The 16,349-nt window shown below is 38.4% G+C and overlaps 2 protein-coding genes across 4 annotated transcripts in view; one reads left to right on the top strand and one right to left on the bottom strand.

The window, feature by feature from the left end:
- Positions 1-10,567, top strand: part of LOC140471227 (complement C1q-like protein 2) — a 72,574-nt gene extending 62,007 nt beyond the window's left edge. The window contains exon 3 of the mRNA XM_072567169.1: positions 9,480-10,567. Coding sequence (XP_072423270.1) covers positions 9,480-9,501 — 22 coding nt within the window. The 3' untranslated portion in view covers positions 9,502-10,567. The remainder of the gene's footprint in view (positions 1-9,479) is intronic.
- The window catches only part of LOC140471221 (zinc finger CCCH domain-containing protein 10-like), a 302,904-nt gene that overhangs the window by 71,459 nt on the left and 215,096 nt on the right, over positions 1-16,349 (bottom strand). Inside the window, exons 5-6 of one of the 3 annotated variants that reach the window (XM_072567155.1) lie at positions 6,926-6,979; positions 62-194 (exon numbers count right to left, since the gene is read on the bottom strand). In XM_072567155.1, coding sequence (XP_072423256.1) covers positions 62-194; positions 6,926-6,979 — 187 coding nt within the window. Of the gene's footprint in view, positions 1-61; positions 195-1,888; positions 6,980-16,349 lie in introns of all 3 variants that reach the window. The other 2 variants (XR_011956897.1, XM_072567156.1) reach the window with 2 other exon arrangements.

Raw genomic sequence — 16,349 nt, 5'->3', positions numbered from 1 at the left:
TCAACGATACAAGCAAAAGAATGAATAGTAAATAACAAGTAGAGATTAAGTAGTTACCCACATTGGCAAATGATGAAAAGTGATGTTCCACAAGGATCAGTGCTGGGCCCGCTGTTCACAATTTTCATTGAATGATTTGGACACAGGCACCAGAAGTACAATTTCACAATTTGCAAATGACACCAAACTGGGGACTATAGCAAATACAATAGAGAGTTATGACAAAATACAAGAATATATCAATAAAATTGCAGAGTAGGCAAGTGATTGGCAAATTAATTCAATATATATCAGTACAAGGTACTAAATTTTGATCGAGGCCACACACTCCTTGGAAAATAAGTGTCTAAATGGCAGAGAGAAACAGTGATCTGGGGTATAAACATGGAAATCATTAAAAACATGACACCGGTTGTTAAAGCCATTACTAAAACAAAAATTGCTGGCATTCATCTCTAGAGGGATAGAATTGAAATGCAGAGAAGTTATGTTAATTTTGTATTGAACTTTGGTTGGAACATCCTTGGAGTACTGTGAACAGTTCTGGTTTCCATATTATTATAAAAGTCACAGTGCAACAGAGGTTTACCAGCATCATCCCAGAGCTGAGATTATGCCTATCAGGAAAAATTGAACTGGCTAGAAAAAAAAAGACTGACAGGTTATTCTGATATAGGACTTAAAGATTACAGCTTGGATTTTCAGGGAGTCCGGATGACTTGGCAAAAATGACTTGCCTTTAAAAATGGCAAGCAAGTACTGATTCTGGGATTTTCAACCTCATTCCTATGGTTTTCCAATTTTCACCAGGCACTTTTCAGGAGGTGGGCTGGATCAGGCTACAAGTCCACACCCAAGGAGACATGGAGGGGAAACAGGGAGTGTGTGGGAATGGAGGGAGCATGAAGGGGTGAGGGCTGGAGGGACTTTCTGCTTTGATTATCACTGAAGCACAGCACTGAGTTGGGTCATTTAAAACAAACGGTCTCACCACCTGACAGCACAAGCAAGTTTTTCCAACGTTGGCTGGCCCAACTGCAGCCAGCACCTGCCAAATCCTACGTCTACCCAACATCTCCAGCATGGCATGAAGATCCCATCCTTGTGGGCACTTTTGCCTGAGGTAGGTGCATCAGCCAGGAAATTTTCTGACTCCTGCTGCCTGACTCAAGGATGAAACTCCAGCCCTATGAAAGACTTTGATAGGATAGACAAAAGAAAATTATTCCGCTTCCACTTGAGCTACAAATGAACTAGAGGCCATCAATAAAAAATAGTCACTGATAAATCCAGGAGGGAATTCAGGATAAACCTCGTCTTGTGAGTTGTTTGGATGGGGAACTTGCAACTGTAGGGAGCAGTTAAGATGTATAGTGTAGATGCACTTAATTAGATTGGATGAAGGGAGAGGGAGGTAGTTCATATAGAGCAGAAACACCATAAACACCAAAAAGCCTTCTTCTATTAATGCTACTATGAATTCCTTCTCAGCTCTAAGTACATCATCCTCTCCCCCTTATGCTGAAAACACGATTTATCTTGGCCCTTTATGCAAACCTATTCTTTCCTAGGATCTCAGAGCTGTAGATTTTTTTTATCCTTTCCTTCCTCCAGGCTTTAAACACAAACTCGGTCCCAAAAATCTGGATATCTCAGCTTTAATTAGTTGAACAACAGAGCATCCACAACCCTCTCAGGTGAGCCACTCTTAAGAATCACTACCCCCGAGTGGAGAAATTTCATCTGATCTCAGTCCAAGGTGATCAGCCTCTTATCATGAGACTGTGCTCCATCTCCCCCCATGTTTTAGATTCCCCGGCCAGGGGGTGATAATCTTAGTATTGACCCTGACAAAACTCTTCAGAATCTTATGTATCAATGAGATTACCTTTCATTCTTCTAAACTCCAGTAATATAGACCCAATGTACTCAGTGATCTATCATAGGAGAATCCACTCATCCCAGGAGATGTTTGACAATACAACACCTCTGTTGAAAAGATGGCACTAAGACAAGAATAATAAAAGAAACTGCTATTAGATTGAAATGATAAGAGATGCTAGTGAAAAGACAGTTGGCTGCACTTGTATTTAATTGAATGAAAAAGGAAATGTTAGTTCTAGCACATCCAAGAATGTTTTTAGGTCAAAAATATTGCTTTTATTGATTCTTATTCTCTGATTTTTCTTACTTTGTAGCATGTAAAATGAGGTTGTGTGTCACTATTGCCAGCCTGTACTTTCCCTGAGATGTGCTGAATGCATCTATTACTCGGCCATGATCCCAATTAAGCGCAAAATCATCTATTTAGTTTGATTACTGCAGCAACATGTTTTTTTTCCATACATGACAGAATACATACAACTTCATGTATGGAAGTCAATAAGTCAACAAATAAGAGTTGCTGAAATCCAATAGAGGGCTTTTCTCACTTGATCACCTCAGTACATTTACAGTCCCATCAATAGCCAATTTTAAGGAAAAAGGAAAGCAAAATCCTATATTGATAATGGCAAGATTACAGTAACCGTAAAGATGGTTTGAAATAAACCTTAAAATGCTGAGAATCTGAAATAAAGACAAAATGCTTTAAAAAGCTATAGCAGGTCTGACAGCATCCAAATAAAATATATGTTAATGTTTTGTATAGAAAAACATCAAAACGAGATTTTAGGGAATCAACTAAATTCTGATACTCAGAATGTTGCACACTGTGACAAATAGAAACTGCCTGTTGAAATTGAAACTTTCTACCTATGAATGGTCAAGGATAAAATATATTGAGATTGATCCTTGAACAAGTGGATTTTTTTCCATGCTACTGTCAATGTCATGCTTTAAGATTTATTGCGCTATTAACATGCTTTCTTCTTTCTCTGCACATTTGGTTGACGACTATGATCATACTTAAAGGGAAAGCAGCTACTAGCCTTCCCAGAGCTCTTTAATACTCTGCAGTTCCCTACATCATTTGATTTGAGAATTTCAGTACAGCTCCCATAATACGCTCAAATATAAAGTTCCCATTATAGTTTAATTTTCATAATTTCTCCCACACAAGGTAAATATTGTTCAGTGGATGTTTTGCACTGGCTGAGAGCAACTACTGGATACAGTGGAGATGCTATTCGCAGATTTGGGCACCACACTATGATTTTGTCTGGTTTGTCACTAAAGTTGCATTGAAACCTGTGATGTTCTATATATTTTAATTATTATTTCAACTGGGTGAAGACTAACCAAATAGTTTTGAATGAAGCATTCCAATCACCAAAGCTCTCCAATGGTAGTGGTTGGGTGATACAAATTGGCTAGATATATCCTTTCACCCCTGAAATGTGGAATCAACCTCACCACAGACTGATGGGTTTAAATGTCATCGCTATCTGTTGTACACCAGAGTTTAATGTACTAGGTCCATCTTCAAATACTTCCCAGTGGATGTATTATCAGTATTTTAATATTATAATATAATCAATATTTTGGCCATCTTACCAAATTGGCCATTGGGGTGGCTGGTGAATAAAATGGAAAACTTTACATTGGCACAGGGTGATCTTCTCAGGTTCGTACATTATTGGAACTTCACACAGTAGCTAGCTGTGATAAAGCTGACCCAAGAGTGCTCTGTGCTGAGAATGGGTGCCAAGAATGGTTTCCTATTGTGAAAATTTATTGGACAAAGGAAAAGCTCTCAGACTGTGATGTTAAGAGCAGTTATGAATAATAATTAAGGGTCATCTGCTGACCAAAGGATTGATAAAAATCTCTTCAGCAAAATAATACTGGCACCATTAATTGAAGTGATGTTGCCATTCGATTGCTAATCATTTGGAAGGTGTGTTATTTTCTTTGTGAGAAGGAAACAGGCTAGAACTGCAATCCTGTGATGCTCATGTAATCTAATAATCCATTTTGGTGAAAGTTATGTAACTGCAGGGATGGACAAGGAGCAGGGGGGAAAAAATTTTCCTGAACAAAAAAAATGCTGTGAGCTTTCCTCTATAATTAATGACTAACAAAAATGCATTTTTGCAAATGCCACAATTTGAAGTTCTGTATTCTGAGATTTTCTTTATGGGTCATTAATTACACAGGAAAACAAATATTTCCCCATTTTGAGAGGAAATTTACTGAAGTGTCTCTTCTAATATATAAATGGACACTGGTGTCAATATCTGTCTTCAAACAGTGTTGAGAGATTGTACTGCCCCAGTGTATGTCATAAAGCTTTGGCATTGTACCTCGGTGGCTATTTAGTGGGGAGGTGATGGCCTATTGGCATTATCACTAAACTATTAATCCAGAGTCCCAGGTAACCTTCTGGGAACTCAAGTTTGAATCCTGCTATGGCAGACTTGAATTCAATAAAAATCTGGAGTTGTGAGCCTAATGATGACCATGAAACTATTGTCAATTGTTAGGAAAAACCTAATGTCCCTTAGGGAAGTAGTCCAGACCCACAGCAATGTGGTTGACTCTTAACTACCCTCTGGGCACTACTCTCTGGGCAATAAATGCTGGTCCAACCAGCAATGCCCACATCCTGTGAATGAATAATTACTTAGCAATTTATTGAAATAGCAAGATCACACAAGTGAATCTTTTACTTTAGGACAATTAAATGTGGAATTGTTAACATTCAGCAAATAAATATTCACCATGTTGTAATTGTCTATCCCACATCCAGTACCAAACAATTTTTCTATACATTGATGTAAAATACTGAATAGTTTTAATTTAAATGTCATTAAAGTAATTCTTTCACTGACTAGATTCTGAACAATTGCTTCCCCAAACAATTTGATTCTGAAGTCAGTACACCAGTCTCACCATTTTCCTTTCCCTTTTAAAAAGAAACACAACTTGTTTCCTTTACTATATTCCACATGCTAACAGAGAATTAACTGCTATTTCTGTATTGATTTTTCCCTCAGCTCATGATACTAAATGCCACTGGGTCACTTGTACTGAGATATTAAATAATTATGCTAAACTGTATTCTAGTTTTCCTCCTACTGCTGCTCGAAACTATTAAAATTAGGAAGCACTTCAAAAGATATGGGCTAATCAAGGACAGTCAGCACAGTAAAAACCAGGTCATGTTTGACTAATTTAAGTCTTTTGAGGAAATTACCAAATTTATAGATGGGTAAATAATGAGCTGACATATTTGAACTTTGAAAATATTTTATAAAGTAACACATGTAAAACTTGTGAAAATAAGGCCTATGCTATTAATGGCAAGTGTGGCATGGATAGAGAAATGGTTTATGGATAGAAAACAGAGCTTAGAAGTAATTGGATTTTATGTTGTTAATGGGATGCTCAAGGGATCTTTGGTGGTACTATCTTGTTCTACATACAGATAAAGGATTTGAAAGTGGCCATACAAGAGGGACCAACAACAAAATCTGATGATATCAAATTATTCATTCACAGGATGTGGACATAGCAAATTGTGAGGAATAACATACATGTTATTGGTCATTCTCCCTAGATTGTATTTTTAGAGCAATTTAGCTCAAAATATGTCCCTTTGCTCTAGGTTCCCCAACTCAAGGAATAACTCATTCCTTCTATGTTTCATGCTAATTCTCTCAGTTGTTTTAAACACTGTAACATCCTTATATTCCAGGGGAGATAACTCAAGTTTACTTAGTTGCTCATTATAATTATTTTTTCATCCCATTTAGTACCTTGATGAATCATTACTGGACTTTCCTCAGTGGCAGTACATCCATCTTAAGGTGTACTCTGAGAACAGAACACAGTATTCAAATAAGGTCTAACCGGCACTGATAACTGCAATGGTACCTCCTTGCTTTTATATTCTGAATCACTTGAGATGACGCCCAGCAATCTATTGGCTTTTTGATCTCCTTCACAGCTCTAAGCAAGCTTTTTAATGACCACTAGGATACCAAAGTACTTTGCTTTATCATTTAGATTTTACTCCATTCTTTGCATGCGTAAAGTACTACCTTGCACTTTATTACACCTGCCATCGAACTACTCAAGCACACAATTTGTGGTCCTTTTGCAATTTCCTTTTCTTCACAATTCACTATGTCTTCCAGCCCAGTGTCATCTGAACATTTAGATATGCCCTCCTTTATTCCAAAACTAAAGGCAAATTTGAAAACCTAGGCCCTCAGTACTGATTTACCTCCCAGTCAGTTTCCTATCCATATAATAAGGCTATCTCCAATTCCATGCTCGTCAGTTTTAGTTAGCAATACCTTGTGCAGGGTCTTAAAAAAATTCAGTTTAGAACATCTATTTATACTCTTCTAGCCACCATCTGAGTCACTCTGTCAAATTACTCCAGTGTTGGTGGGATGTGAACTATGTTAATTTGCTTTCATCAGCTTATTTTCTTCCAAGTACTCATTTACTCTATGTTTGATGTTGAAATTTAGTATTACTGCCAGTACTGATCTAATTGAATGTTGAGATTCTAGGTTTTCTCCAAAGGCACACCGAATACAAAAAAACTGTACAAGATATTGGGGAGGCTGCAAGTGCAGTTTTATGGAGTGGTGAACACCCCATTGTAGGAATGATATTGAAGCAATGGAAACATTACAACATGAATTCATTCTGTTGATGCCACGGCTAAAAAGTTATGGTTGACTTGAAGATCTAGGCCTGAATTCACTGAATACAGAAGTGAAGGTGAGAGTTTATAAAATAGAAGTGTCCAAAATTATGAAAGAATTTTCAAGAAAAATTTCATTGCTTGCCTTGTGATAATAAATACAAAAAGGGAGATTAAGGGGTGCAAGGGATTATTAGAATATGGGTTGCAATGCCACAAGTATTGATTGAAGCTGCAATATGATACTTGAAAAAATTATAATTTGAAGAAAATTGTTAAAACGGGTAAAGGGCAAGAACAAGAAAATGTAGAGCTAGCACATACCTGATGGACCAAGTGGCTTCCTTCTGTGCTGAAATTTCTAAGATTCCATGAACTCTGCAAAGAACAGAAATTGTAATTTGCCATTAATCTGTGCGTGAATTTGTCTGATCACCAACTACAACTTCCGCAGTGCGATTTACATGGATTTTCCTTTAAAGTTCCAGTGGACAATTGGTGAAATTTACCTTGTGGACAGAAAGTCATTTTTTGTTTTGCTTTCAAATAATTGTATAAAGGCTCAACTTATTGACCTTACATCCAAGACTAGGGAGATTATTGTTTAACCAAAAAGAGGTGAAGTTTATCCCTTCTTATTTGCATTTTATTTTCATGGTGTCAAAAACACTGATCCAATTACTGAAGTATAATGTGTGAGAGTACTCATATCTATACATGTAATCAGCTTGTATATCTTGTGATGATCTCATGCATAGAATGTTACTGTGTACAGTACTAGATATTGTGTTACCATGGCTGTAAGGTCAAATTCCAGTACAGAATGACAAGTGGCCCTATTCACATGCATGTGATAGTTACATTTAGCTTATTGTCTTGAATTGGTTTAGTCTCATTTTTGAATTAGTTTATTTATATTATCTAGTTTACTTGAAATGTATTGCAACTTGTTGGCTTTTTCTGAATTATCAGGTGACAATTCAGGAAACAATTGTAATATCTGATTTGCATAAAACAAACAGTCAAATGAATTTTCAGAGACCGTGTACAAATAATCAAAGCCCAAATTTTTGTGGTCCCAGAATCAAGACTGATGTCTGCAAATACCAGTCACCTAATTGTAACCTAACATGGAATTCACAGATGTGCAAGTTAACATGTTATTTTGGCAAAATGCGATCTGAAGTTCCAATTCTGTTACTGAGTTGTAGAGTAATCATTTTGGAGTTCACAAACTTGGGATTATAATTAGAAAACAAAGAGACCAATAAATTGCAAGAGGAACAAAAAGTCAATTGCCAATGACTCCATATAAGGTGTTGCATTTTTGGTAAGACAAACCAGGACAGGACTTAACACAGTTAATGGTAGGCCCTGGGGAGTGTTGTCAAACAGAGAGACCTAGGTGTGCAAGTACATAGTTCCTTCAAAGTGGTGCCATGGGTAGACAGGGTAGTGATCAGAACATTGAGTACAGGAGTTGGGATGTCATGTTACAGCTGTACAAGACATTGGTAAGGTCACGTTTGGAGGACTGCATACAATTCTGGTCACCCTGCTATAGGAAGGATGCTATTAAACTGGAAAGGGTGCAAAAAAAGATTCACAATGATGTAAGGGAGACTGGAAAGTTTGAGTTATAAGGAGAGGCTGGATAGGCTGGAACTTTTTCCCTGAAGCATAGGAGACTGAGGAGTGATCTTAAAGAGGTTTATAGAATCATGAGGAGCATAGATAAGGTGAGTAGCCAAGGTCTTTTCCCTAGGGTTAGGGGAGTCCAAAGCTAGGGGGCCTAGGTGTAAGGTGAGAGGAGAAAGATTCAAAAGAGATCAGAGGTGGAACTTTTTCACACAGAGAGTGGTGCTTGTATGGAATGAGCTGACAGAAGAAACAGTAGAGGTAGGTACAATTACAACATTTAAATAGGTACATGGATAAGAAAGGTTTAGAGGGATATGGGCCAAATACAGGCAAATGGGACTAGTTCGGTTTGGGAAATCTGGTCGGCATGGACAATTTAGGCAAAAGGGCCTGTTTCCATGTTGTATGACTCTGACTCTATAAATGTCCCACTGTAGACTGTGAGCATTGAATGTATCAGATGAAATTCAGCCCCACTGGTTTCTCATGGTTAGTGCATATGGTATGTAACGTACACGTCATTCCGAGAGTTGAAACAACATTACAATTCTGGTACGTCAATGTTAGATTATAACAAACAGAAGAATCTATTGAAAATTCAAGGTGTGACAGTTCCAGGAGCTGACATTTAAAGGGGAGTGTTACTTGGGGATAAATAACTACAATATGCAGCAATCTTTCTTTTGTCCTGATCCACTGTGTGGGGAGAGATTTTGAAATACATAGTATTTTGCGAGGAAAGATTCTCTGTTATTTTCACCAATAATCAGGGTCCAAGAGATCTACCATGTCAGATACCACTAAAATAAAAGGCTTGCTTAAATCACGTAACTGATGTGTCAATCTCCAATTGTGCTCTTACAGTGAGCAAGATATGGACTCAATCCCAGATACAGATCCTACAAAATTGATTCTGAGATGTTCTATGGCATCTTTTAGCCAGCACTTGAACTTTCAGTACTGTAGGGAATGTTGAAATTTATTTCACATTATTTTTCACATACTCAATAATGTTACCTGATAATTTTCAGAGAAGTGTTTTGAGTATAAAGTAATTAAATATCATAAAATGTGCCAAGCTGGGTCAGGATATCTTGCAAAGATCTTACATGCAGGCTTAAGAAGACCACAAAAGCACATTCTGAAAATTTTCTGAACTGTTGAGTGCATTAAAAGGTGTAACACACTAAGCTTAATTCCCGTTTTTTTCAACTATTCTGTTTACACTTTATTACAGCACGCTGCCCCCATTAACATGAAACATTTCCATATGGTTGCTAAGTACTGCTCTGCAAGTTCACCCTTAAAAACAAGATGGGGAAAAGTACCAGACCAAGATTGTAAATTGTGGCAACTGACAGGATGAGTACTTTCCTGAACACTTGTATACACATTTACTCTGTTATAGTCATGTAGATATACACGCACAACATTGTACGTGTTACTTCTTTCAGTTGAGAACATGGATATGATCATTGTTACAGAAAATTTCAAGTGCACAATTGGCACTTTGGTGAGAGTTTTGGGGCAAGGCAGGAACACCCTGTTTTTAAACTCTGCCAATGTTTGTTTATGCTACAGAAAAAAAAACTGCTGCAATACAAACTTTAGCAATCCAAAGTTTTGTTTCCCTGTTAGTACTTTAAATACTGATTGGAGACTGTGCTGGTATTTTCGGGGTGAAAGGGAGGAATATATGGTTGCATTGCCAAGTTCTCTCTCCATCTCTATCTCATTCTCTGTTGCTATTTATTGTGTGAGTGCCTTTTTCTCTTTTACACTTTCCCATTTTGCTCTTTTATACACTGTCTCTGTGGCGCCTGTATTGCATTAACTCCAGGATGAACTTTGCAATGTAGTGAGTTGTGGTTCTATTCATCCTGCTTTCCTGGCTGAAGGTGGGTTGAGGTGAAAACATGAGGTTTTGAAGAAGGCAAAGCGTTTTTAAAAGTTTGGGGGGAGAGGCGGGAATATAAGAAAAGAAAGCCTTGCGTGTTAACTATTACTAGTAGGCTTATCTTGGAAACGAATTGAAGTTGGTCTGGCTGAAATTTCCACAACTTCCCAGATTTATTTATGTAAGTGTTTACAATTAAATGTTAGTGTATATACATCATTACCTGCATGATTGTCTGTGGTATTTTTCAATCATTTAAAAATTAAAATAATTTTGATATTCAAATGATTTTATTAAGTCTTTGTTCATTATAAATTTGCTTTCTTATGGAAAATATTTCTATGTCATTCAAGATATTATAGTTCAACATGGATTCCTGTTGCGTGTATATGAGTGATCTGTCTAATAAAGCACCATTACTTATCTTACTTTCTGCATTCTTATTTAAATGTCCTTTTGGTTGGATTATTTCTACTCTGTCTGAGAACCAAATCATGTGATGCTGGAAAAGTACAGCTGGTCAGGCAGCATCCGAGGAGCAGGAAAGTTGACATTTCAAGCATAAGCTCTTCATCATTCCTATGATTTTAAAAAGTTCCAAGTGCTGGAAGCCTACAATAAAAAACAGCAGGTGCTGGAAGTGCACAACATTTATATTAATATCTAATAGGTTAGCATTTCATGTGTAAATCATGATTATATCAAGTCTATTCTACGGATATATAGTATCTAAAGTTAAAGTCACCATCATCCAAGATGACTGTTCTCTCACACAGAGACCGACAACTAGAAGTGAGCTTTAACCAGAGGCTCACCACACCTCAGGTAAAGGTTGATCATGCAGGACCACCATGGTAAACTCAGCCAGTGCAGGAACTGAGCCTGTACTGTTGGCACCACTCTATGCCATTGACCAGCTGTCCATCCAACTGAGCTAATTAACCCTCACTGCAAGTATGCATCAAAGTATAACACATATAAAACAATATACAAAAGCTGCAAATGTGTAAATCAGAATGTATAATACACATTTATAGTGCACATATATATAAGAATATATAATAGAGATCAATACGTACAAAATATAAATAACTACTAACATTCAGATATCAAAATACAATTAGTGAGCCAGTCGGTAACTTCACAAGTAGTTAGGTGTAAGTCTAAGATACTCCCTAGCAACAAGTGAAGTGGACATTGATTTAGATAACTTCTAATCAATCTGTTCAGGGATGCTATTACACCCTGCTGGAACAGTGGCTCAAAGGTAGGGACACTACCGCTGCACCAGAAAAGCCCTAGGCACCCAGTTACAATGAAATTCATAGTTTGCACAAGGTGCTCACAGTTGTAGTGTGTGTTGTCTCTCATCTTTCAAAGATTCAAGAAATCACTGCATTTGCTGTGCAATGTTCTGAAATGGTTCACTGTATACCATTGTTTCTGGGATAGGCTAAAATCTGAGGAGGGCTTTGTGGCCAAGAGAGCACATCTCTTGAACACTATTAGCAGTTTTTTTAATTCATAGGCTGGGTCAGCATTTGCTGCCTGTCCCTAGTTACCCTCAGGAAGATGGTGCTGAGTTGTCTTCTTGGTCTGCTGCAGTCCATTTATGTAGGTATAGCAACAATGCTGGGATTTTGACCGAGTGACACTGAAAGAATGATGATATATTTCCAAATTAGGATGATGTGTGGCTCAGAGGGGAACTTGCAGACTCCCATGCATCTGCTGCCCTTGTCCTTCTAGATGGGAGGTTTCTGGGATTAGAAGATGCTACCAAAGAAGTCTTGATGTGTTTCTGCAGTGTATGTTGTAGATAGTACACATTGATGATAACATCACTTGTGGAGGGATTCGATGTTTTTGGATGGAGTTCTAGTCAAGTGGACTGCTTTGTCCTGAATGGTGATAAGCTTCTTGATTGTTTCTGGAACTGACCCATCTAGGTAAGTGGGGAGTATTTCATCACACTCCTGATTTGTGTCTTGCAGATAGTGGATAGGGAGTGTGTTAGTTGTGGCAGAGTTCTTAGCCTCTAACCTGCTCTTGTAGCCACTGTACTTAAAACTGGCTAGTCCAGTATCTAGTCATTAATGGTGAGATTACAGTTTTTATCTTTAAAAAAAAGGTTATTATTGTTCAAAAAAGTATATTTGCCTTATGTCCATTGTAACTCTGGACAACTAGAAAGGGAGTGATGCTTAGAAACATAACTCAATCTCAATTTAACATCTCTGGCCCATACTGTATGTGCCCAGCTTGTTGTCTCCTGAACAGCAGGCAATCTGCAAGTGGCATGTCTTTTCACCAGCACCAATATTACCCTCTCATACATGCATGTTGTGTATCTCAGTGTCACCTTGTGTTTAACATTGAAAATAATTTGCCAAAATCTAACCCATGTAATACTTCAAAGTCTTATAAAAAGAGCCTAGTGATATTCACCCCTCAATTAGACACAGAACCCTGAGGCCTTTTCATGTTTGTCCAAAAGAATCAATAAAATCTTCAGATGGATAGATCAGCCCTCAGGCTTTGCTGAGCAATATTCAGCTGGTGCAGCAAATTAACACTTGCATAGCCAAGTGATTACTCATATTCATTCTCTCCAGTTCTGTTCATGAATTATGTTGATGAAGCTAGTTTGTAGCTCACACATTAACTGCAGAAAATAGTTCACTGTTCTCCCATTGAAAATGTACAAATTCTGAAAGGTAACATTAATACAGGTATAAGGCATGCAGTGCAAATGGGAGAAGTGCAGCATCAATAAAAAAGGGGTTGAATAAGATCACGTGACCAACTACTGCCTCTTATTATTATTATTGAACCTATGACCTCCCAGCTCAGAGGCAGATCAGTACCATTTGCCACAAGCCTCAATTATGACTTACTAATCAAACTGCAATTACCTATATCTGGATTTCCAATTAGCCATATATGGCTTTTAGCTAAAGTACTGGACAACATGATTTTAAGTTACTTTATCATTGACCCAGACAGATTTATGTTCACTGATGAAGTAAGTTCAATGAAAATCCTTCCACATGCTACAAAAGACTACTTGTATAAGTCTAGGCTGCAGTTACACATCAATGACAACATTGGTACAAAAACGATTTTGCTTTCCACAAACACTAGCACGGTCAGTACCAGATTTAATTTTGGAGCAATTCCCTGGAGGATACAGCCCCCACTGTGTCATTCCAAATCAAGTCTAGCCCTGACATATAAAATTTTTGTATCTATGCAAAGTGAAACTATTTGCACCAACAGTATTGTTATAGTTTCAAATGCAAATTTGATGTTGCATACAGTCTCCCATAATGAGTGTAAGCTAGTCCCATCTCAATATATTTTAAAACCACATTTGATTTTGCTGTTTTACAGGGAGTTTCAATACCTGCAGTAATGGTTTAATAGTGTTGAGTCACATCGGTCCTTTCAAGATGAAATCTATTCCAGTCCCCAAGCTTTGGCTTTTAATAACAACAGAGGTGAAGACACCACATATCTCACAATATCTTCAATTCTGTTATTCACTATTGAGATTATTTCTTCACATAGTTTCCTGTTAATCTTAGAAGCGCCCTTCCTCAATATTGCAAACTAATTTGGCATTTGGCCTGATTTGTTCCTTCACTGAAGCTGACCAACATTGCTCAGTTCGGATTAAGGTTTACTGGAAGGATGCTAGAGACATTCCTAATTGTTTACCATTAATAGCTATACAGGTCATATCCATTTGCCAAAATATTATCACACTACAGTTGGAGATTACTTTTTGACCTGTTCTCCATACTATTAAAGATAATTGAGGTTGCTTGTAATGTAAATAAATCCAATTATGTTAAAAATATATCAAAGTGCAAGGGTCAACATTGTGATCCATTACCTGACACGTTATTCTGTGACACACACATATTGATTTTAGACATTGTTCAGTATATTTTGGTGTGAGTAAGTTGTGCTCCTTCTGTGAAACTGCCTATAAAAAAAGATAAACATTGTCTTTCCAGTCAAGTCGGTCCATCTGAATTTACTGCTTAGGCTAGACAGGAAGAGCAGATCCTTTTTTTTAAGCTGGAGTAGATTTGTCCTTTGCTCAGAATATTTACAGACAGTTCTGAAAAACATATTTTGATTTACACCATTCAGGCTACCAATGGCTTGTTGAATGCACTCAATACTTTTATGGATAACTGGAATCCCAGGTAAAATTGAAAAAGGAATCATTAGATGATACAGATGGATATCTCTTAAGAAAATTTTGTATTCAAGTGTCTCTTGCAATAGTGATTGACTTCTTACAGGGCAGTATGGTTCAGAGCTACAGTCCAGTTTACTGCTGTTTAGTAAACTTCTGCACACCATTTAAGTGTTCCACAGATTGCACCTATCCTGCTATACCCATGTTATTAGTTCATTGAACTGATAGTGCAGGCAAGTGCATGGACATCAACTACCTCTGGACTATGATGCTGCAGTGATGCCCAGATAGTACTATTCTAAGAAGCAAGAGATTAATAGAAAGAGGATGTCTCCAAAAATGAGTGGAGCCTAATGAGTTCTGATTGATGTGGCCTATGGCAGAATCAGGCAATAAGTACAGTGAGGCCCATCTCGATGTAAAGATCATCTCACTCCATCTTTTAGGCTTTTCACAAGTGGCATGGCAAGATTCTTGCTAGGCAGCAGCAAGCTGTCAATCGACGCTCATTATTGAATGTTAAACATCTTGTAAATGCCACACCTTGTCTCAGTAATATTCAGAATCCCATCTTAACAAACTCACTAAACAAGCTTGATGTTGGGAAAACTTGACATGCAAATCAGAGCAGATACCTGGTGACTTCAGTTCGCCACTTGCTCCAAACGACCTCCTCATTGGAAACCAAACACAAACACATTCCATGAGCACCAGCCACATTCACCCCACATTCATAGACATCGGCACCTGACATTTGCCAGCTGCTAAGAACCCTCATGGCATATCTCTGATCCACTGAAAGGATTTTTCTGCACCTCGGGCTACACTGCTAACTCTGTATGCTCCAGGTCACACATCTACCTCATGGACTGCACCATGATGCATCTCCAGGCTCTTAATTCACTGTCATAGCATTCATTCACTCTGAGCCCACCTGGATGCTCATAGCATCCCTGCCTTTCATTGCCTTGCCTTTTGGCACTTTGCTCCTCAGCCAGAGATACCAAGCTCATATTACTGCTCTCTTGCTGTTTAGTGTTGATACAAAGCCAGGAAGATTGTCATGTTTGTCAGCAGGCCTCTATCAAATCAAGGGAAATAGTCTTTGTTCAGTGGATCCTGGCCCAGTAGGACAGGAACTGCCTCCAAAGGCCAGTTCAAGATCTGCTTAGGGCAGTCAGAGTTGGGATATTCTCCTTATAAGGGATGAGGAGCTAAATGACAGGCAGCACACCACCCAGCTTGACTCTTTCTACCCTATTGTGGGCTGTTATCCTCATGGAATGAGAGGGGGACAGAGAGAGAGAGAGACAGACAGACAGACAGACAAACAGACAGATATTAAGGAGCTGAATGTAAGTGGCACAGCTGTCATTTTTATTGCAGTTGGGGAGGTGTCCCAAATGAATGAATAGGCAGGGCTTTAGGGCATACTGGGTTAGTGGTCTTGGGGTTTGGGTGGGTGACAGCAAATGAGGGCAGATGTTGCAGGCAATAGTGAAAGTGGTAGGTTTTGACCGATGGTGGGAATTGGGTAATGAGTGTGAGGTATTGAAGAGAAGGTGATGGCACTTACACTGGCAGAGTGAAGAATGCAGTTCATTCCACCAGATGGCTGAGACTGTTTTAATCTGGGTGGCAGCCCCAGAGTGGGTTGGCATGGTGCGGTGTCAGTGGCATTCATTGCCGGTCTGGGGGAAGAGGGCATCTCCTCTCTGCACTAGCCCCTTCCAGCAGGAACGCCAGGTCTCTGCCCACATCATAGGGCACCGATTTCTCCCTCGTTTGCCATATCCAGGACAAATGTTGGGAACTGTGCAGGACAACTCTATACTTGTCTGGGTACAAAGAGAGCTGGTGAATTTTGGGATTTCTGGTAAGCAATAAGTTGTTCCAGGAATAGTACATGGTAAGAGGAATCCAGAACCAGATGTGAGGGATGCCAGAGGGACATGGTCGGTAGTTCATGAGGCAAGTTTGATCAAAGATTTGGTGAG

Source organism: Chiloscyllium punctatum, chromosome X, assembly GCF_047496795.1.
Source record: "Chiloscyllium punctatum isolate Juve2018m chromosome X, sChiPun1.3, whole genome shotgun sequence".
Taxonomy (NCBI): domain Eukaryota; kingdom Metazoa; phylum Chordata; class Chondrichthyes; order Orectolobiformes; family Hemiscylliidae; genus Chiloscyllium; species Chiloscyllium punctatum.
The sequence above is the reverse complement of the archived record's forward strand: the minus strand, read 5'-3'. Positions and strand labels throughout refer to the sequence as shown.